This window comes from Triturus cristatus, chromosome 3_1 (genome assembly GCF_964204655.1).
Source record: "Triturus cristatus chromosome 3_1, aTriCri1.1, whole genome shotgun sequence".
Classification (NCBI taxonomy): Eukaryota; Metazoa; Chordata; class Amphibia; order Caudata; family Salamandridae; genus Triturus; species Triturus cristatus.
Genome location: NC_140583.1, coordinates 221,938,106 through 221,961,298, shown reverse-complemented (window position 1 = coordinate 221,961,298; position 23,193 = coordinate 221,938,106). Strand labels below are relative to the sequence as shown.

Here is a 23,193-nt window from a genome sequence, read left to right as displayed (position 1 = left end):
GTAATCGAGTTTGGACAGAACAAGGGAGATAGTAGTTTGGACCTTGTGTGCAAATCCCAAATGGTGGAAGATTAGTCGCAGAGTTTTTATAGTAATAAAGCTTGATCTTGCTAGTTTGTCCACTTGGGCATTCATCAATAGCTTGGAGTCCATGGCCATTCCGAGGTTTCTTACTTCCTTTGATTTTTTTGGTGGTGTTCCCAGATCATGTCAGGCGGCTAGCGGGTCATAATGTTTCCAATCAGCATACATGAGTAGATCTGTTTTGGAAGCATTCAGTTTGAGATGGCTCCACGTCAGCCATTGACTCATAGCTCTGAGACAACTGCAAATTGGTGAGAATTTTCCAATGTCTTTGGAGCACTCCAGTTGAAGTAGTATTTGCATGTCATCTGCATAGTTATATCACATGAGGTGAAATCGATTGATCAGTGCCGGAAATGACTTCCTGTAGATGTTGAAAAGCATGGGCGAGATGATAGAGCCTTTAGGAACCCCTGCTTTTGTGGATTACGGCTTGGTTGAGAAAGGTGGGGTTTGGATGAAATTTCTTTTTATTACGGAGGTTTATATAGCGCGAACTTGACCCGAAGGTATCTGGTATCAGAGCGCTTTACATAGCAGCGGTGCATTACATGAGGACACCTTCATTTTTGTTAGGCACAGGGAGAATAAGTGATTTGCCCAGAATCACATTCGTTCTGTTGCAAAGATAGGATACGATCCAGTCTAGAGCAGTCCCCTTATGCCGGCTTCGTAGAGTCTTTGTATCAGCGTATCATGGTGAACCATGTCAAAGGCAGCCTTGAGGTCCAAGAGAAGTAGTGCAGCAACCCCGTTGCGGTCAACTGTCCCCTCCTTGCCATCTGGGATGATTTAAAGAACAGATTTTGTGCCTCTTCCTGGACAGAATCCCGGGTGGAAGTCTGAAATTATGGCATTCTCTTCAATCAATTGTGACATCTGGGCGAACGCTGCTCTTTCTGTCAGTTTGCTGAGGAAAGGTCCATTTGTAATCGGTCTGTAGGTGTCAGGGTTTAGCAGGTCCAAGTTTGTTTTCTTCAGTAATGGGCGTGTGTATGACTTTTTGAGTTCTTCTGGAAATATTCAGTTAGTTAAGGAGTTGTTGATTCTTTTTACTGGAGTGGCAGCTGAGGTTGTTAGAAGAATTGTCTTGAAGGTTTGCGGTGGTAACGGGTCAGAACAGCTGTCGGCAGGCCTGCTCGCTTTGACCAAGTCCATACATTCATCGTGGGAAATTTGTTGGATGGAAAGGAGAGGCTGGGTTAGAGTATTCTTGGATTGTTTTTTTGTATAAGGGTCAGCGCTGGTGCTTTGTCTCTGTTTTAAGTATGAGTCCTACATGTCTGCTTTGGCTGTGTAATTATTTGGCAGTTTGTCTGTGAAATCTTGAGTAACGGGATGAGCTCCTGCTAGGCAATTTGGTTTACGAAATTTATTGAGTATGTTATAGATATGCTGTTGCAAGTAAAGTCACGATCGAAGACTGCAGCGTTATGCCACTGTTATTTACTAAGAATTCTCTTTTTTCCTGAACGTTATAACTCACTCATAACAATTAATAGAAATCACATGGTTTAAAATAACATTTGAATTACCGATCATTTACCAGGACACGTGTGTCCATTACATGGGTATTTTTTTATAATTTTTTTTTTTAAGTTCCCCTTTCTCTAAGCTGTCCTTATACATGTTTAAGAGGTGCGGTGTTAGGACCGTAGCCAGGTGTCGGAAGAGTTCCACTGGGATACCATTAGGCCCCAGAGCTTTACCTGTGTGGAGTGCGAATATAGCCTGAGTCGTTTCTTCCTGTGTAATGTCAGCCTCAAGCGCCTGCACTGCTGTTTGAGCCAAATTTGGCATTTGGATGTCGTGCAGGAAGGCTCTGTTGTCTTCTATGGTGGCCGTAGCGGTCGGCGTATAGATGCGTTCATAATGTGCCGCCAGTTCCTCTACTATGGCCTGTGGGTCTGTGATTGGCTCGCCATGTTGTGTGGCAAGCTCTGCTATCCACCTATTAGCTTTGTCTTTTTTATCTAACCAGGCCAGTAGCTTACCTGCTTTGTCCCTTTGTTCGTACACTGTGTGCCTTGTGGTCTGTAATCTAGTTTTTGCCTCCTCCCATACAAATGTCCTGTATTCTTGCTGTGCTAGCTGTAGCCCATGTGCGGTCGCCGCCGTGGCGTCGGCGGCGTAGTCCGCCTCTGCCCTTTGCAAGTTCTCTTCTAGCGAGTGGAGTTGTTGGCGCTGGCGCTTCTTGTGGTGCGATACGGAGGATATGGCCTGGCCCTTCAGGACCGTTTTATAGGCTTCCCAGAGCTCCGCTGGTGACTGCACCGTGTGTTCATTCTCATTAAAATATAGTTTCGTGGCGGTGACCAATGTTTTCTTGAGCTCTTTTTAATTGTGAAATAATATGGGTAAATCGGGAAGAGCCTACGCCTGTCTGGGATGCCTGAAGAGCAGGTTAGCAGCATCGGGGAGTGGTCCGATATTCCCCTAGGCAAGTGTGTCACTTCCGCTATCTGTTCCAAACCCAGCATCTGGGTAAACATGTGATATATCCGTGACTCACTGTTGTGCACCCCTGAGTGGAAGGTATATTGTCTGTCATGTGGGAATTTCGCTCTCCAGGTGTCCGTTAGGCCGATCGTTTCTATGAAATCCCTAAGTTTCGAACTGGAGCTATTGGATCCTCTGGGGGGTCGCCTATCCATGGTCTCATCAACTACCGCGTTGAAATCCCCCCCTATAATCGTTGCTCCTTGCGGGAGTGCAAGCAGAAATGCGCCTAAATCTGGGAGCGCGGATCCATGTAATGCTGGCGGGATATATACTGAAACAAAGTTGTACCTTCTCCCTTCCCATTGGCCCGCCAATGCCGCGAATCTGCCCTGCGCGTCGGTCCATGTCTGTTGTATTATCAGCGGACAGCGCTTGTGGATTAATATTCCTACACCCCTGGATCCAGAGGTGAACTCCGAATGTACTCCCATTTTATATCCCCATCTATCTAAGGCTTGACATGCGGAACCTACCAAGTGCGTTTCTTGTAACGGCGCCACCGCCGGTCCCTTCCGTTTAATGTACTGTAATACCAGCCCCCGTTTTATCTTGTCCCCCAACCCGTTGACATTCCAGGACAGGACCTCTAGGTTCTTGCCAGGACTGGTGTGGTTAGTGGCATGCGGGCTGTCGGTCTTCCCTAAGGTTTGTTCCGTGTCCGGGCCCATTTGATATCGTATGTTTTATGCGCGCTATATAATGACCGTTGTGAGATGAGTATATGCAGACGTAGACTAGGCTTGTGGTATTCAGATAAACCCTTGTGAATCATAACCCCGAGTAAACACCCCGTCCCCCCCACCCTCCTCCCTGCTTCCCTGCCCGGCGGATTCCAAACTACCCACCACCCCAACTGAGCAGAGTGCTTTCTCCCCATAACTGTGTACTTGCGTGCCAGGGGGGAGATGCCAGTTGCACCCAGTCTGAGTCTCCCCCTCAGAGCTTCAATATGTCCACGGCTGTGAAGATGTCTCAGGCTCCGGCCGCGCGAGTCTCCCGCTCAGCCTTTCTCCGGATGGCACCGTCCTCAGCCTTCGCAGACCCTTTGTTCCAGTGTCAGTGAGAGGCTCCGGAGAGGCGGCCCAAGCCCAACCCTCACGGCCACCCCTCTGGAGCGACAGAGGTCGTCGTGACATTGCCGCTGTCCGTCGAGCCCCATGTGCAGATCCTGCCTGGTGTGGTGTCGTATTCATCCGGTTGCCCCCTTGTGCGATAAGTCCGATTCCACCGCCCTGTCCGCGGACTGTCCGGTTCTCTGCGACGCTCCATTGCGTCCCGCGGCCTTCCGCCAGCCCTCTAGCCATTCTGTTGCCTCCTCCGGGGACATGAAGAACCAGGTTTTGCCCTCCGCCTCCACCCTGAGCTTTGCGGGGAAGAGCATTGCATATTTCAGTTCTCTCCTTCGTAGTTCTTTCTTTACCTCCAGGAAGTCTCTGCGCTGCTTTGTTACCAGCACTGTGTAGTCCGGGTAGATCTCCACTTTGCTATTCTCCACTTGGAGTGGGGGAGCAACTCGTGCTGTCTGCAAAATGGCATCCCGGTCACGGAAGTTAAATATTCTTGCTAGTATAGGCCGTGGTGGGGCACCCGGTTTGGGCGACCCTCCTGGCACCCTGTGCGCCCGTTCTACTGAGAAAAACCCCGACAATCCTCTGGGTTGGAGTTTATTCTTGACTAGGTCTTCCACAAATAAGTCCAGTGCCGGACCGGGTACGGTCTCCGGCACTCCTACTAAGCGGATGTTATTCCCTTCTTGGTCGTCCAGTTTTGCCTCCAGTTGTTTCTGCGCCTTTTCCAAAGACCTCACTTTATTTTGCAGCAGGGTTGTCTCCGTGGACAGGGTGGCCGTCGTGTCCTCCACCTCCTTCAGCCTGTCATTTATTTTTGACACGTCTGCCCGTAACAGTGTAATGTCCGTGGCGATCGTACCTATCGCTGTTTGCATTTGCGTTAGCGTGCGCATTACATCGTGTAGGGTAATCTCCCCAGGCTGGCCGGCTTGCGCTGTGTCCTCACTCTTCTTGGGAGTCTCTGGGGTCTGCGATCTCTCTCCGCGATAGGCATATTTGTCTAACTTGCCTGCGGCCCACGCTGGCCTTTCCCCCCCCATGGTGCGTACTCCGTCTCGCGGCGTATCGGCGTACGGGGGAGGTCAGTAGTCGCCGCTGCCAGACTGCGCCGGAAAGGTCAGCGCTCGGCCTTTCGGGTTTCCCTCCCTTCCTCGCCTCCGCTTGTGCAGGGAGCCGTAGTCCGGAATACGCCCGTACTTCACAGGTCGTGTTGGAGAAGCGCAATGGGGAGCACCATGCGCAGCCCACTGTATCTGCGGTGTGTCTTGTCCGCTATGCGGCCTTTTCGCAACCCTGTAGGGCCGCGCGCGCGCGCGCGGGGGGGGGGGTTTGACTAGGCGCTTGATTGAATCACCAGGTACTCTCACCTCGCCGGTCGCAGGCCGGGCCGGACCCCAGTCCCCTGTTGCAAGTCACCGGCGGCCGGAACGTCAGGAATGCAGGCCCGGGCTCACCGTTGCTTTCTTCTTGTGGGCTAGACCAACCTGCACCCCGGGGCACGCCCGGACTCCAGGCCGTAGGTCCAGAGAGCAAGGCCAACGTCCGTGCTGGAGCACCCCTTAGTCGCCGATGCAGGGGGGTGGGGGAGAGCCGGGACACCCCCTTTCCCCCGATGTATCTGAGCCGGGGCACCTCGTCTTCACTCCCACTCACGTGCCCCGTCTCGCAGCCCGGCGTCACACCGCGGGGATCCCACCGCCACGAGGCCCGGGTCTACGTCGGCACTGCCCCCAGGGAGGCACCGAGGGCCAGCGTGGCCCCGTTCTGTGCTCCGCTTCCTCTCCGCCTTGTGCGATGCGCCGCCTCAGTCCCCCGAGCGGGTCTGCGCCGAGCTCCGCCTCCTCGGCCGCGCTCGCTCACTCCAGTCCCTGGTCGCGGCCCCGGGAAACAGGGCGCACCCTCGGTCCTGCCAATGCGGACCCCGCGGCGGCACTGGCAGTCTCCAGACAGCACCCGGGCGGCACCGGAGCCTCCCGACAGTCGGCGCAGCCGATCCTTGTCGCCGTGGATGCGGATTAGTGGCAGGATATTTTGGGGCGAGAGACTAGTGAGCGCGGAGCTCTCCTAGGCTGCGGCCATTGCTGTCGGCTGCAAGCCACGCCCCTACATGGGTATTTTGAGTTGCCACATTATAATCTATACATCTTTATTAAGAGAATAAATGGAAATAAATGCTGGATTAATCAAATAGACACTGTGCAAAAAATCTTCTTCGCAGGAAACCTTGCTAAAGATGTCTTATGTGTTCGGCCCTTGCAGGCAGGAGAGCTTTGCAGCATTTACCGTGCATGACACATTTTGTTAAGTGCTTACCTTCCCTTAACCAATCATCAAACACTTGGGGCCTAATTACAATCTCGGGCGGAAAGCCTCCTACCAGCTGTTGGATGCTTTCCGCCCTACATCTTAGGTTTCAGTCTGACTGCCATATTAGGATGACGGCGAACCTGCGGGTGGATCCTGATACGCTTCTGAGCCTGTTGGAAGTTTCCGTAATCTCCTAATGACGGTGGAGCGATGTTAGGCTCTGCCGTCTGTATTATGATGCCACTTTTTGTTAGCCATTTCATGTCGGCTTTTCCAACATTGAAAGGCCGTCAAAGTGTCTTTGGGAGCCCCTAGCAAGTTACCCTTTCCCCCTGGCCCTCACCTATGGGGCTTTGGGTCACCTATGGTGCCCCCCTAAACATCCTCATGGTGCCTGCCACATTGTGCAGGGATGTTTAAATACATCCATTTCCCAATGGCAGCTTGTGCTGCAGGCCTTTTCTGCTCGCCTCCCAAGCTGGCATTGGGAATTGGATGTTTCCAACACCCCCCTCCATAGGGCGGTTGCATCCAAATGACATTTCCCTAGAGCATCCTAAATTATTTACAGAATGCACTCTTGTTCTTTGGCGCACAGCCTACGTCTATGCATTCCTGATACGCAAAAAAAAGGTGGTCAAGGCAGCAAATCCAGCACCATTCACAATGACGTACTATGTCTACAAATTGTAGTGTGGCCTAGGTGCAGAAAACCTAAGATGTGACCTTCCTACGTCCTGTGAAAGATGGGTCTAACCCATCAAACATGAAACTCCAACAGGTCGGTTTTGCACTCTAGATATAAGGAATGTATGATAAATAGCAAATATGAGTGTCCAACAGTCCACAAACAAGAACAAGATCCAATCTTCCAAAGAGGCAAATTAGCAGTCTGTGCAATTTGATTGTGGATTTTCATGAAAAACACTTCACGCTATGGACAAGACTGCCAACGCGTTTCATCCCCTTGGGACTTCTTCAGGGCTTAGCGGATAGTGCATATTTGACAAGTGTTCTTGTGCAATGTTAACAGTCCAAGTTTGTGAGAATAATGTCACCCAGAGATCCACGAGTGCCGTCCGGTTCAAGTAGCGAAGCTAGTAAAGACATTCCGTACAACTTTCAGACTGCTCTGAAACTTTTACAAGTGTAGATATACTTTCAAGCATGAGAGTTGTGATAATGTATTTATGTTGTTTTTCATAGACACACTTGTTATTTATTAAACATGCTCTGTGAAAGGTTTGTGTCAAGTGAAACGCAATTGAAATTCAGTAATATCCAAAATATACATGCAAATGAAGGGCTAAATAACGTAAGCTGTTTGGATGAACAGATGTTAAGGTTAGTTGAAGTGGGATTTTAACCTCTGAATGAGATGAAAATATCAATCTCTGTTAGTCTTTGTTGTGGTTACAGCATTGTATGAACATTTTCTAAGTGTTTTCTCCAAGTATCCTTACAGCTTCCCAACTTTCTTAACAAACTTTTGTCATACCTTAGACACATGCTGGCGGGATTAGCAACTGTTTCCTAGCAACTGAAATGGTAGTCTTGGGAGAAAAGGATGTCATTCAGTCAGTGGGTAGGTGAGGATGGTGACACAACCTCTCTTAGATTACTGTGTTGATCCAGAGATGCCTAGGGCTGAAATCTAACATCCAGAGCCCATGAGGTATGTGCCTTCTCTTTTAATACCATCACTGGGCAGTCATGACCAGTACCAGCCAGGATCTTTTTGGCCCCTCTTACTCTCCAAAAGCTTGTGATTTAGCTGTGGGACATATAACGTCAGAGATCAGCTATGGATATGCAGGCTCTGTAACCAAATGTTTCCACGAACCTTTACCCTCTTTTCAGGGGGTTAAGGCACACATAATAATGTCAGAGAAAGGATTACATTCAAGGGTACAATTATGATGTGATGCTTAGACGAAAGACTTGAAACAAGCAATTGCAAAGCCAACAGGTCTTAAATTTTGTGAGTCCTGACTAAGACATTAGAAATGTTTGCTACAGTAAAAAAACAAAAACAGTAGTCTATTGGCTTTATAGCATCTGTGCAATAAAGAATTTGATGTGTGATTCACTGTACTTTTGAAAGGTAAAATACTCCCTCCATATAATGCAATGCAAGCACTCCAAAGGCTTGCATTCCACTGCACAGCCAAAATCATACATCGGACATCCAACAGCATGAGGTGAGAGAGAAATACTTTTCTGGACAGAGCCGAAGCCCACTCAGTATATTTAAAAGCATTGGTAAAGAGGTCTTGTGGACAGCTGCACTGGCCAACCAGATTTTAAAATCAGAATTATTTAACCCCTTTGCTACCGGGCCCCCTGCCCCCATTACTTTTTGTCCACGTAAGGTTCTCACACCAAAATTGCGTCCTTATTTTCCAACATCGTGGGAATTCTAAAGATACCCACGGTTTCTGCCCCCGACAGAAAACTGCATTGTCCCCACAACAGGAAACGGCCCATAAGGCAACAAGGACACATCAAATGTTTCCACTGAAAACTGACCCTTTTTTTTGCAATGTGCCTAGCAGTGGATTTTGGGCCCCAGCTCAGCTGGCATCAAGGGAGACCTAGCAAACCTGAACATTTTTGAAAGCTAGACACCTAGAGGAATCCAGGATTTGGTGACTTGTGTGGCTCTCACCAGGTTCTGATACCCAAAATCTCTTGCAACCCTCATTTCTGTGATGGAAAGTTTTGGAATCTGAGGGGAGCCACAAACTTCCTTCCACACAGCATTCCCCAAAGTCTCTCGATAAAAATGCTGCCTCATGTGGGAGACCTAGTGCCCACAACAGTAAACGGCCCAAAAGACAACATGCACAAATCACATTTTTCAACTGAAATCGGACCCTTTTTTTTTTTTTTTTGCAATGTGCCTAGCTGTGGACACAAGTTAGGTAGCGTTTTTATCCGGCTTCCTGGGGAACGCTGGGTGGTAGGAAGTTTGTGATGGTCCAGTGATTCCACAACCTTCCCACACAAAAATGTGAGTAAACAACTTGTTTTTGTCAATGAATCAAATTTACTGAGGCTTCTGGGTAAGTAAACCTTGAGGGATCCACACAAAACATACCACATATTTTTCCCTTGGTAACCAGTTTACAAAAAGATGTGAGGGCAGAAGGTGTTAACTACAGTATTCACTGATGGTAAAAAAAAACCTAAAAAAAAAACCAAAACATTACTGCACACCCATCCACTAGTCAATCGCAGGCCCTCTGGTTGGATTTGGCACGAGGGTGAGTAAATGGTTCATTAAAAAAAAATACATTCTGAAAAAGTCTTTTTTAATAATTTCAACATTAGATCAAAGAACCACCGACTTAAAAGCACATGAGCTGTAAAGCCACATCCAGGGACCAACCGCTTAATGATCCATTCACACGCCTTTAATGTGTCGGACACAGAAAACCATTCACATTGCCAGCTGCGAGCCCAATTCAATACACATTTACAAACCGTGCCATTCAAGGGCCCATCACTCTCATACGCCAACAGTACTAACACACCGAACCCCGCACCAAGCACCCAAACATCAGACAACTGACAAACACACCTCAAGCAAGTCAATACACTTACTGGCTACCAGCCACCAACCCACCGCCAGTCCACACACCGCCAGCCAAGCACCACTCTACACACTGCCAAGCAAATGACAGCCTACACACACCACCAGCCAGACGCTAGTCCACATGCACCGCCAGCCAAGCGCTAGTCCACAAGCGCCGTCAGCCAAGTGCCAGTCCACACCCACTGCCAGGCAAGCGCCAGTCCACACGCACCGCCAGCCAAGTGCCAGTCTACACACACACCTCCAGCCAAACACCAGTAAATACAGGCAATCAACTGAACTTCTTTCGCTCTCTCTCTCTCATCTGCCACAACGTGCATAAAACAGCCACAATATTGCCTCCATAATAGGGAGCAACCCTTGCCCAAGGGGCCGATCACCATTATATAAATAAGGAAAATCCCTGGTGTCTAGTGGCTTTCTGCCTCCCTTGCTGGGTAGATGGGCCTAAAAATAAGGTCTATTTGCCCCCAGAGGGGCAGAAAAGGGCCAACATATTGGCATTATATTGGGGAGCTCCCCTACATGTAAATATGTATAATCCCTGTTGTCTCGTGGCATTCTTCTGGCCTAAAAATAAGGCCGATAAACCCCTGGGGGGGGGGGGGCAAACCGCCAAAATATGGGCAAATATTGGGGAGCAACACTTGCCCAAGGGGCCGTTCCCCAACATATCAATAACTTGAATCCCAGGTGTTTATTGGCAATCTGCCACCCTTGGATGCAGATGGGCCTACAAATATGGCCAATCTTCCACCGGGGGGGTGGGGAAGGGAAGTAGCAGAAAACATCCATAACAATGCCCAAATTAATGGTGAGTGTCCCATGCCCAAGGGGCTTCTCCCCTACAAAAAATATGCGGAAAAAATCCCTGGTGATCTAAGAGGTGCATCCCTGCTGTGCAGTTGCAGCCCCACCCTAGATCGCAGTAATGCCCTGCAAAGAGACACCGGAGTAAAGGAAAAACTCCTTCCCTGCCTATTTGTCATCCCCGTTTCCCACCGAAGAGTAAAAACATACTTTTTTCTCCTACGCGCTTGAAACAATGGCTTCCAGCGTGTCCCTAGCCTGCTGTGGTGAGGTCGGCGCACCCACACCATCAGCTTGCCGAGAGTGGGGTGAGTCGGGGCAGGGACAGTGTGGCCATAGTGGGCACCAGGCGGATCCCCTTTGGGCCGTGCCTGGGGGCCTGTTTTTGTTACCGTGGCCTGCAATATCGGCCCCCTGTAACAAAATCGAACAAAACCAGCCATATCAATCTGCTCAGCTTGTCCCCCCCAATCCCCAACTGATCCCTGGAGCTGGCCGAGCAGTTTGCCAGGGCCGGTTTTGGTTCCCAGTCTGGCCCTGGGTCAGGGGTGGCAGCAGAAGCACTTAAGCTGCCATACCTGGTGGGGGCCCGTAGATTGGCTACCCACGAGGGGAGCGCCAGCACTTCTCCTGTGGGTGGTTGCCAAGAAGGAATGGTTCCATCCTCTACACACGAGCGCCACAGCCAAGGAAAGCACCACTCTGTCTTTGCCACCCAAATGGTTAACCGGTTTCATGCCATGGACGTAACCGTACGTCCATAGCTGCATCTCTGTTGTGCCATGGACGTAATTGTTCCTTCCATGGGACACCAATGCAGAATCCCTCTGCAGAGGGATTTCCTTTTTTTTCCTTTTTGTCTTGGGAGGAAGGAAAGAGCTTCCCCAAGCTCCTGAGGCATTTTTTCCCATATGTAATGACAATTGTGCACATGGCGCGCTGGCCAATCAGCTCATTTCTGTTTCAGTGCTTCGGTGCTCGTGGGGCTATCTCTGAGCACCGAATCACATGAGAGATGTACCATTCGAAAGGGGAGAATCTCCCCTTTCCAATGGTACCCCTCCCTAGAGGATCTCTGCTTGGGGATCGCCCCGGGAGAGCGATCCCCAAGCAGGGATCTACCCACTAGGCACCAGGGAGGGCACTGGGTGTCTAGTTTTAAAAAATGTCTGGGTTTTGTAGGTTTCCCTAGATGGCCGTCTAGCCCGGTACCAAAAAAGGCAGGTGCCCCCCTTTCAAAACCAGGTCGTTTTGTGTTGCATCATTTTGATGTCTCCACAATACATTTTGGGCCGTTTCCTATCACAGGCACTAGGCCTACCCACACAAGTTAGGTACCATTTTGATCGGCAGACTTGGGGGAATGCTGGGTGGGTGGAAGATTGTGGATCCCCGCAAATTCCAGATCTTTCCATCACAGAAATGTGAGGAAAATGTTTCTTTTTTTTACAAAGTTTGAGGTTTGCAAGAGATTCTAGGTAACAGAACCTGTTGAGAGCCACACAAGTCACCCCATTCTGGATTTCCCTGGGTGTCTAGTTTTCAAACAGATACAGGTTTGCTTGGTTTCTCTAGGTGCCAACTGAGCTAGGGTCCAAATTCCACAGCCATGGAAAAAAGGTCAGTTTGCAATGGAAAAATGTGATGTGTACCTGTTGATTTTTAAGCTGTTTCCTGTTGCAGGCACTAAGCCTACCCCACAAGTGAGGTACCATTTCTATCGGGAGTCTTGGGGAAAAACACAGTAGTAGAACAATTGTTATTACTATTTGTCTTTCTATGCATTTCTGCCTTCCAAATGGAAGACAGCGTGTAAAAAGGAAGTCAATTTAAACGATACCGTCAAATTCACATGCTAGTTTGGGGACCCACAAATTCAGAGATGCAAAAAAAAAACGCTGCTTCTAAACTCCATATCTTGTACCAATTTCCGAAATACATAGGTTTACTTGATACACTCTTTATATTTTACCAAATAAATTACTGTATTCACAATGAAAAAATACTGCAAGGTGCAACTCAATTATTAGCTCTGGGTACCTCGGGTTCTTCGTGAACCTACAAGCCTCATAGATCTCCTCAACCAGAAGGGTCCCGTGGATGTAACAGTATAAAGCTTTCAAAAATCTACCATAGTTAGAAGTTGTTACAGGCACAAATAAAATTTTTTTTTCAACTAAATTTCAATATTCTTTTATTTCAACTGTTACTTTATATAGGAAAACCCTGAAGGATTAATACAAATGACCCCTTGCTGAATTCAGAATTCGGTCTATTTTTCAGAAATGTATAGCTTTCCAGGATCCATTATTGGTTTAACGCCCAATTCTAACACTAACTGGATGGAGGTTGAAAGCACAAAAAATAGGAAAAATAGGCTATGTCTCAGTAAAATGCTAAAACTGTGTAGAAAACTTTAGTTGTCTGACAAAAGTCTGCCTGTTCCTGAAAGCTGGAAAGATGGTGATTTTAGCACCACAAACCCTTCATTGATACCATTTGCAGGGAAGAAACCAGGCGCTTCCTTCTGCAGCACCTTTATCTCATTTTTCCCAAAAAGCGCACATTTAACTGTATTGTGCCTAATTTCTCTGTCCCTTCCAAGGGAATCCTTTAGAATCCTCTGGATGTTGGAAGAAAAGGATGCAAATTTGGCGTGGAAACCTTATGTGGACAAAATGTTATGAGGGCCTAAGTGCAAACTAACCCAAATAGTCAAAAAAGGGCGTGGCACAGGGGGGAGGCCTGGCAGTAAAGGGGTTAATTTATGCATTTATACCAGAAAACAATGCTGAGATTCCACAAGTGACGGGTCAAACATGAAAATGAATGAACGCTATTCCATAATAAAAAAAACAACTCAACACTGCTTAATATTGGAGGCGTAAAGTGGATCAATCAATAAAAATTTGTAAAGCGCACTACATACCCGCGAGGGTTTCAAGGCACTGAGGGTGGGGAGCGGGGGGGTGCTGAAGCTACTGGTCGAACAGCCAGGTCTTGAGTTGTCTCCTGTTGGCTAGAAGGTCTTCGGTCTGTCGTAGGATGAGGGGGAGGGTGTTCCAGGTCTTGGCGGCGCGGTGGGAGAAGGATTTGCCTCCGGCTGTGGTTCTACGGATGTGTGGGACGGTAGCCAGGGAGAGGTCTGCGGAGCGGAGTTTCCTGTTGGGCATGTAGAAGGAGAGGCGACTGTTGAGATAAGCTGGGCCGGACTTGTGGAGTACCTTGTGTGCGTGGATCAGGAGATTGAAGGAGATTATTTTGTCGACAGGGAGCCAGTGCAGGTTCCTCAGGTGGGGGGTGATGTGGTCGCGGCGCGGGACGTCGAGGATCAGGTGTGCGGAGGCATTCTAGATTCTTTGCCGTCTGTTGATAAGCTTGGTCGAGGCTCCGGCGTAGAGGGCGTTTCCGTAGTTGAGTCTGCTGCTGACTAGGGCCTGGGTGACTGTTTTCCTTGTGTCTGTAGGGATCCATCTGTAGATTTTGCGGAGCCTATGGAGGGTGTTGAAGCAGGTGGAGGAGACAGTGTTGACTTGTTTGGTCATGGCGAGTTTCGAGTCGAGGATGACTCCCAGGTTTCGTGCGTGGTTGGTGGGTGTGGCGGGGCGTCCCCAGGGACGCGGGCCACCAGGAGTCGTCCCATGCTGAGGGGTTGCGCCCAAGGATGAGGATCTCATCTGATCTGTGTTCAGCTTAAGGCGGCTATCCTCCATCCAGTCGGCGACGACCTTTATTCCCTGGTGGAGGTTGGATTTGGCGGACGATGCGTGCGAGAGGTGCCATGTAGACGTTGAACAGTGTCGGGCTAAGAGAGGATCCCTGCGGGACGCCGCAGATGATCTCGGAGGCTTCGGATCGGAATGGGGGGAGGTGGACTCTCTGGGTTCTGCCAGAGAGGAAGGAGGAGGTCCAGTCCAGGGCCTTGTCTCAGATCCCTGCATCGTGGAGTCGTGTGCATTGTGTGCGGTGGCAGACGGTGCCGAAGGCGGCGGAGAGGTCCAGAAGGATGAGGGCCGCCGTCTCGCCGTTGTCCAGTAGGATCCTGATGTCGTCTGTGGCGGCGATGAGGGCGGACTCGGTACTGTGGTTGCTGCGGAATCCTCACTGGGAGGGGTCTAGGATGCTGTTGTCTTCAAGGTAGCGGCTGAGCTGGATGTTGACTATCTTCTCGATTACCTTAGCTGGGAACGGAAGCAGGGAGATGGGCCGGACGTTTTTCAGTTCGCTCGGGTCTGCCTTGGGTTTCTTCAGTAGGGCGTTGATCTCGGCGTGTTTCCAGCTTTCAGTGAAGGTCGCGGTATCGAAGGAGAGGTTGATGATGTTGCGCAGGTAGGGTGCGATGGAGCTGCCGACTTTGTTGAAGATGTGGTGTGGAAAAGGGTCAGACGGCAAGCCGGAGTGGATTGTGCCCATGGTCTTGATTGTGTCTTAGGTGCTCACGTTGGCCCAGGTTGTCAGGGGGTTCGGGTCGGGGGGTGGTGGTCGTTCCGGCACGTTGGGGCTTGTTAGGGTCGTCCGGGGGTTGAAGCTATCGTGGATGTCGGCGATCTTGCGGTGGAAGAAGGTTGCGAGGGATTTGCACAGGGCTTGCGACGACGGGATGTCGTTGGCTTTGGAGCTGGGGTTGGAGAGTTCCTTCATGATGTTGAAGAGCTCCTTGCTGTTGTGTGCGTTGTTGTCGAGGCAGTCTTTGAAGGAGGTCCTCTTGGCGGTCCTGATGAGGTGGTGGTGGTTGCGGATGGCGTCTTTGTGGGCTGCGCGGCTGCCCGGCGACTTCTCGCTGTGCCATATGTTCTCTAACTTCCGGCAGGTGCGCTTTGACGCTAGGAGTTCCGGGGTGAACCAGGTGGCTCGCTTGCTGGTGTCTTTGAGGGTTTGTTTTTTCAGCGGGGCTAAGGTGTTGGCGCAGTCGTCCATCTATCGTCTGAGGGTGTTGCACCATTGTCGGGGTTGGTCGGTGGGTTGAGTGCGAGGTTTGTCTGTAGTTGTACTTCGGAGATTTTGCCTCAGCAGCGACGGGGGATCTGTAGGGTGCGGTGATGTGTGACGGGTTTCCGAAAGGTGAAGTGGATGCAGTGGTGGTCGGTCCAGTTGGGTTCGGAGACGTGGCTGAAGGAGACGTGGGGGCTTGAGGAGAAGATGGCGTTGAGCGTGTGTCCGGCGATGTGGGTCGGCGTCGTGACCAGCTGTTGTCTATCAGGGTGGAGGAGTTGCTGTCGTCGTTGTTCTCTAGATGGAAGTTCAGGTCTCCGAGGAGGATGTAGTCGGTGGAGGTCAGTGCGTGCGAGCTGATGAAGTCGGCGATGGCGTTGCAGAATTGTGGTCGGGGTCCGGGTGGTCTGTAGACGAGGGTGCCTCTTAGCGTGGTCTTGAGGTCTGTGTGGATCTGGAAGTGCATGTGTTCGGCGGTGCTGAGAGTGTCGTCGGTGTTTGTTGAGACCCTGATGGTTTTCTTTTGGACGATGGCGATTCTTCCACTGACTCCGTTGGTACGGTCTCTGCGGGCGATCCTGTATCAGTTAGGGATGGCTATGGCGATGTCTGGAGAGGAGGCTTTGTTCATCCAGGTCTCGGTCAGGGAGGCAACGTCTGGTGCTGCGGTGTCGAGTAGGTCCCAGAGCTCGACGGCGTGTTTGCTTGCGGAGCGGGTGTTGATCAGGATGCATCGGAGCTGGTTGTGTTTTGTCGTGGCGGGTGTCTCTGCATCTTTGATGCAGGAGAAGCTGCAGTTCCGGCAGGCGAACGGACCGTGGGTGCGCTTCGGGTTGGTGCTGCAGCAGGTGGGGGTCCGTCCTGGGTTGAGAGCGATGAGGGTGCTGGCGTCGTATCGGAGGCGGTCTTTATGGCTGGTGCGGGGGCAAGGGGTTCTGGCTTGATTTTCAAGTATTTCAGAGTGATATGGAGGTACCGTACCGATCCTCACTATTTCTATCACCGCCTAGTCCTTGCGGCGTGTTGCGCGTTGCATAAACGCGGAAGTGTTTCTCCGGTATCTGTTGTACTGATCACTACCGTCTCCTGCTATTAGACCCCACTAAGCGTGTCAAGTGTATGCAACACGCAACACGCCGCAAGGACTAGGCGGTGATAGAAATAGTGAGGATCGGTACGGTGTGTCAGATATACCACAAGCTATATTACTAAGATTGTTGGTCTGATTAGATGTGCAATCTATGACAAAGTGTATTGTCTTTTATGTTGTTTTCTCTGTTATGCGGGACTATAACGATGTGTCATTGATTGTGTCATTTATTGTGTAACAATTTATCCCCCCTTTTTTATTTGTATTGTGTAGATTATATGTTTTTAACAGTCCTAGCAAGGGACTTTATCATGATATGTTTTTAATATGATAGAATATATGTTCTGTATACAATAAATGTAGCAAGATTTCTATGTAAATGAGTTTTACTGATTTTTGAGAGCTTGTGATTTAGGATTATTCAAGTGTTGGTTGAATCAAGGGATTGCTATCTGATACTTGTGAAGAGTATCCTATTCCCTTGAGCATTTCAAGGGGTCTCTCTCTGTTTTACATATGACTTCACTGTAGCACAGTGCCTTGGTGGCTCCTTGCCAGTGGGGGGAGGGGAGAGTGGCCCCTTGCCAGTGGTGGGAGGGGCGAGCTCCTGGGGCCTCCTTGGGCACTGGCATGAACTTGGCCTGAGCGCTCCGGACTAGGTCCAGAGTTTGGTTGGGGGGGGTAGTGGGGTGGGGGGGGGGGGGTCTGCATGTACTTTGCGATGGTGACCTCCTGAAGTTTTGCTACACTACGGTCCCTTGCTACAGTGAGCCCCTAAGAACAGAATGTCTGACTTCACTGTGACATCTTACCTTGGGGAACCCTTGTCGCTGTGAGCCCTTAAGACCAGCCTACCTGACTTCAATATGGCACCCAGCCTCTATGAACTCCTAAGAACAGTGTGTCTGACTTCACTGTGGCACCTTGCCTTGGTGGCTCCTTGTCACTGTGAGCCCTTAAGACCAGCTTACCTGACTTCACTGTGGCACCTTGGTGGCTCCTTGTCACTGTGAGCCCTTAAGACCAGCTTACCTGACTACACTCTGGCTACTTGCCTTGGTGGCCCCTTCTCACTGTGAGCCCTTCAGACCAGCATACCGACTTAACTGTGGCACCTAGCCTTGGTGAGCTTCTACGAACAGCATGTCTGACTTCACTGTGGCACCTAGCCTTGGTGAGCTCCTAAGAACAGCAAGTCTCACTTCACTGTGACACCTAGCCGTGGTGACCCCTTCTGACTGTGAACCCTTCAGACCAGCATACCTGACTTCACTGTGGCATCCAGCTTTGGTGAGCTCCTAAGAACAGCGTGTCTGACTTCACTGTGACACCTTGCCTTGGTGGCCCCTTCTGACTGTGAGCCCTTCAGACCAGCATACCTGACTTCACTGTGGCACACAGCTTTGGTGAGCTCCTAAGAACAGCGTGTCTGACTTCACTGTGGCACCTAGACTTGGTGGCCCCTGACCAGCGTGCGCTCCTCAGAACAGCATGTATGACTTCACTGTGGCACTCTGTTTTGGTAAGCCCTCTCTGCTGTGAGTCCTTAAGAACACTTCACTGTGGCACCTAGCCTTGGTGGCCCCTTGTCACTATGAGCCCCTGCACCCTGTAGGTAAAGCTCACCCTACTGAACCTGTGCAGTAGTCTTTCCATCCACATGGGATTCTTAATGCCGGGTGTTTCCTTTCTCTCCAGGTCTCGAGCAAAAAGAGAATGATGAAAGGCGGACATTTTATTGCAGGAGTTAACATGTGTATGCATATAAATAGACACAATTGATTCTATAGAGCTCACGTTCTAATAGTGGCTAGAGTGTTAAGGTCATACATGTTTTACATTTTGCTTTATTGGAGTACAAATACTGAAACACTTAAACGTGCTCGAAAACTATCCGTAGAAGAGAAGTTCAATTGAAATGAATATTTTATAATTTTATTTTTCGAATGCCATATTTCATAAATGTTAAGCAGCTGCCATGGATCATGCATTGTCAAGCATGGTGAATGCGCAAATCTTTATAACAGCCACATGCTTTTTTTTTACATGCAATGAGAAAAGTAGGTAGTAGTGTCCCTGAGAACAGGGAAAGACGGCACACCAAAAATGCAAAGTAATATAATCAATGAGTTTCAGGCGTCAACAATATGTAAATACAAGTAAAAAGCTGTAGGGTGCTGAAAGCTTCAATTGATGTCCACTACCTACGGACACCATCAATATGTACAAGACATATCAACAAGAGTTACTGCAATTTTTTTAGAAGACTAATATTGCACACCTACCCAATGTATGGGTAAAATACCCAACTGATACAAGTTTGTCAGTTTCTTAATTAGATCATATAAACCTATTACAACGTCAAGAGAGATGAAAACAGTTGCTTCCAATCATTAAACAGTCACAAGTTCAATCCAGGACCCTCGGATTAGTGGTTGTTTTTTTCATCCTTTCTTTATTGACACATGTTTAGTCAATTCCAAAATACACGGACCAGCCGACACGTGTTTCGTCTTGCAAAAGACTTTTTCAAGGCAACAAGTTCAACGAAGCAGTTGGTAGAATATCCAGTCATGTGGTTCGTAAACACAAATTCCCATATAAAATCATCCAATGTCACACCATTTAATCTTGGTGTATGCGCTTCTTGCGTCTCCAAAATTCAAACAGATGTAAATGCGTGCATCAAAATAGTATCCTCTAAGTGACGTGCTGGCTCCGTGATACGAGCGCACTCACTTCTAATTGCTGCCGGTCGAGTGGTATCACCGTCTCCCGTCCCCTGCACCCTGTAGGTAAAGCTCACCCTACTGAACCTGTGCAGTAGTCTTTCCATCCACATGGGATTCTTAATGCCGGGTGTTTCCTTTCTCTCCAGGTCTCGAGCAAAAAGAGAATGATGAAAGGCGGACATTTTATTGCAGGAGTTAACATGTGTATGCATATAAATAGACACAATTGATTCTATAGAGCTCACGTTCTAATAGTGGCTAGAGTGTTAAGGTCATACATGTTTTACATTTTGCTTTATTGGAGTACAAATACTGAAACACTTAAACGTGCTCGAAAACTATCCGTAGAAGAGAAGTTCAATTGAAATGAATATTTTATAATTTTATTTTTCGAATGCCATATTTCATAAATGTTAAGCAGCTGCCATGGATCATGCATTGTCAAGCATGGTGAATGCGCAAATCTTTATAACAGCCACATGCTTTTTTTTTTACAATGAGCTCATTTAAAATTTCTAATTGTTTTTTATGCAGTGATTTATGTGCAGGTTTGATTGGAGGACTTGGAGTGACACCGAGCGGAAACATTGGCGCCGATGGAGTTGCTATTTTTGAATCGGTAAAGTGTTTTGTTTGTCACAATATCGTACGCTCTACTTCCATTGTAAACATGAGGAATATTTGCATTGCGGTAAATGTACATACAGAACAATCATTTCAAACCGAATCGATCAAGCATTTCCGAACTCAGAATTCCGCTGTCAAGGGCGTAGATCATTAGGCGCATTTTTACAGGTTCTGAAAGCAAAGGTCATACTGCAAGGACCCAGGCAAATCTAGAGTTTTATTGTATACCACCAGTATCGACCACATCTTACGTTGCGCTTTGTCTAGTTTAATTTGCGAAATTGGTCTATTACAAAATATGTTCTTAAGGAGGAACTAATATGTCACAAGTTGCAGAATCTATTCTGATCAGTTTTTAGGTGTTGTGTTCTATTATCCTCCGCTTTGACACTGTATCACATACTCGCTTTCTCTCGGTGATCATAAAAGACCGGTAGCTGTAGCTCCTTGAGATATTCCTCTTCCCACCAGAAAAGAATGATCAGGCTGTTCATGGTGCTGGCAAAGAGGGCTACTCGTCAAGTTCTTCTTGCTACCCAAATACAAGGAGACTGTTCCACAGTGGTGTTTGACATGTAAGGCAGTGATCATGCTAATGAAGCAAATGGAAGTGGCATTGCTATGAACCGTTAGACCAGATCAACCCGCAGAACCTGGGCCAAAGCATTATGGGCCTCTCGCCGTTTACCATTTTCAAATTTGGACTCATTCCTCTGTGCATTATTGCATACTTCATGTTAGTTAAGTACAGTGCCCTACCTAAGTTGAATTTGAACGTAATAATTACATTGAGTGGTGATGCCCTCCACTACCAATGCTCTATATGTCTAGCACCTGTGTGAATTTGCCAATAAATATCTACTCTCAAAGGCAGTTTTTATTACTTCGACTTTGCATTGATCGTGTATTTATTGGCCTTTTGTGTTGTAGAAATTGGGTGGTGTTGCTGAATCTTGATCCAGGATAAATGTTTTTTGTCCATTTTGTAGGTTCATGGGACAGCTCCAGACATTGCTGGCATGGATATGGCGAATCCCACTGCCCTTCTTTTGAGTGCTGTGATGATGCTGCGGCACATGGGACTCCATGACCATGGCCTGAAAATTCAAAAAGCATGTTTTGATGCAATCAAAGATGGAAAGGTATGTTAATACGGTTTGTGAGACATTTGTACTGCAATTGAGAGGTAGGCAGTATTAATACATGCCATTGGACACTATTTGATCTATAAATATATTGCTCAAGTTAAACCAATTAGTACTTGTGCCCTTAAAAACAGCGTGTTTGTAATATGAAAACTATAAAAATAGTTTAAATGTTCAGCAGGGCCAGAAATACAATTTATGTGTACACCTCTAGTTCACAAACGTCCCCACCCCATTCACATATGTCTAAAGAGATTCTGTCTATGGGCACTGGGTTTAGTTGCATATGCACTCCTCAAATACCAAACAATACACCGCAGCTCTCTCCTGTGTATCTGCATCACACAAAGTGAATAAATTACTGGTGCTGAGTGGTCTAGACTTGCGTAAGATTGACACCAGGAGCAGACACCCTAATATTAGTACAGAAAAGCCTGGAATGCTGGGCAACACACTGAGAGATGGAATTGCTGCGAAACCACCAGCACATAAAAATATTTATTGGTGCGACCTGCGAGCTCAAACTATGAAAGAAAAGCAGGAAGCATCTTTGATTATTCCACAAGTCTGTATTTCATTTTTAAATTTTATTGTGAAAACTAAAAAACTTTTTGTTTTTCTAACCTTTTGTCCTTAGACACTGACAAAGGATTTGGGAGGCAAGTCCAAGTGTTCCGAGTTCACAGATGACATTTGTCGCCGGGTACGGGACAGTGACTAAAGAGTTGCCGATGTACTTTGCAGCACAAGCCGAAGAATCACACTCCAGTTATCATTTGATTTACATGTTTTTAGCTTTGGCACCTTAAAAAAAAACGCACAGCCTAAGCTAAAAGCGTATTATTATTTTGTGCCTTGCTTGTGATTTTATCATTTTGTTGCTTTTGATATTCTATTTATTTTCATAAGTGTCCGGTGAAGAAATGTATTCTTTTATATAACGTAATTCTATTTGGGAATTAATTTGCAGTTGCTCACTCAAAGCTTCAATAAACAAGTATGATTTGTGAAATGCTTACTTTTTGTAATCCATAACAGTGTTTTCCTGTTACTGATTCATTGTTTCAATGCTAAATGTCTTTGGCCTTCATTAGGAGTTTACTTTAAGTGGTTGCCTTAAGTGCCTGAGGGATCCAAAACCACAATACGTTGGATCTGAGTGTTAGTCATAGGCCCCAGTTTATTTCCAAAAGGCGTGACTTAAACCATAGACTAACTATGATTTCTATGCATTGCAGCTGTAAATATACAGGAAACTAGAATACTAAGCGTATGTTACCAAATATTGGTGTGATAAGATGTTAAGAAGTAAGACTGCAGGGGATATTTGTTTACGGGAAAAGTGGAGAAAGAACCAGGTAGGTTCTGAAAGATCACAAAAGGCATAGTCTATAACTCTAGAGGATGGATTTGCTTTCCTCTCCAATCTATGCCTTTGGCGGCAAAAGCAGAAACCAGTTGTATCTGAATGTGAAGCCTCACATTCATTATATGGCATGCTTACTCTACGGCGACCTCACGCCACTCTTGTAAGATGGTACTAACAGGGTGGACTTGACCTCATATTTGAGGGTGTTCTTAATATAAGATTAAGCATGTATAGGATCGGGAGCCATATGGGGTTAAAAATACTTTAGGGTAACCCAAAGGAATTTCCTTTATTAGGTGGTACCCTAGGTATAAATTCATACAGTAGAACTTTGGGTATAATGCCCCTGTCATCCTTTTAAGGTTGCTAACATGTGTCTGACCATTTGTGTGCCATGGGTTTGGTCAAGGGCTTTTGTCAGGGCTATCCAAGGGTCCCCATTTACTAGCGCTCAATATAAACACATCAGGTGAGACAGAAAGTTCCTACCTTCACCATTTATATTAGCAAACCTGCGGTATAAAAACTATACATCATGATCAAAATTAATTGGTTACAGAGATCATGCTTTGTTATAAGAGAGTGAGAAAATACTTCAATCAGCACACGTGACACTGCATATGACAAGTGCTTTGTCATTACTGCAATTGTCCGTGTAATCATTCAAGCACTCAGCTTACCTATGGCCTGGCACAAGGGTGACAAATCCTGTAGTCACACACTTAGTGTAAATAAGTAACAATTATTCAATTTTGCTCGTGATGCCAATTATCTATATTGTTTGAAGGACATGGCTTACCACAATAACAAATTACACTGTTCCCTATGTGGAATATTGGTCCTCAAAATCCAAAATCATACCACGTAGTTCTCTATAAAATATCCACACCAATAATAACGGGTAGGCAGCGTGCTAAAAGAAAGAGG

General features: G+C 47.6%; 1 protein-coding gene across 1 annotated transcript in view; it reads left to right on the top strand.

Annotated features, from left to right (window-relative positions):
• IDH3A (isocitrate dehydrogenase (NAD(+)) 3 catalytic subunit alpha) overlaps positions 1-21,909 on the top strand; it is a 121,236-nt gene extending 99,327 nt beyond the window's left edge. Inside the window, exons 9-11 of the mRNA XM_085643723.1 lie at positions 19,660-19,744; positions 20,742-20,894; positions 21,535-21,909. Coding sequence (XP_085499849.1) covers positions 19,660-19,744; positions 20,742-20,894; positions 21,535-21,618 — 322 coding nt within the window. The 3' untranslated portion in view covers positions 21,619-21,909. The remainder of the gene's footprint in view (positions 1-19,659; positions 19,745-20,741; positions 20,895-21,534) is intronic.
• Positions 21,910-23,193: the final 1,284 nt, after the last annotated feature.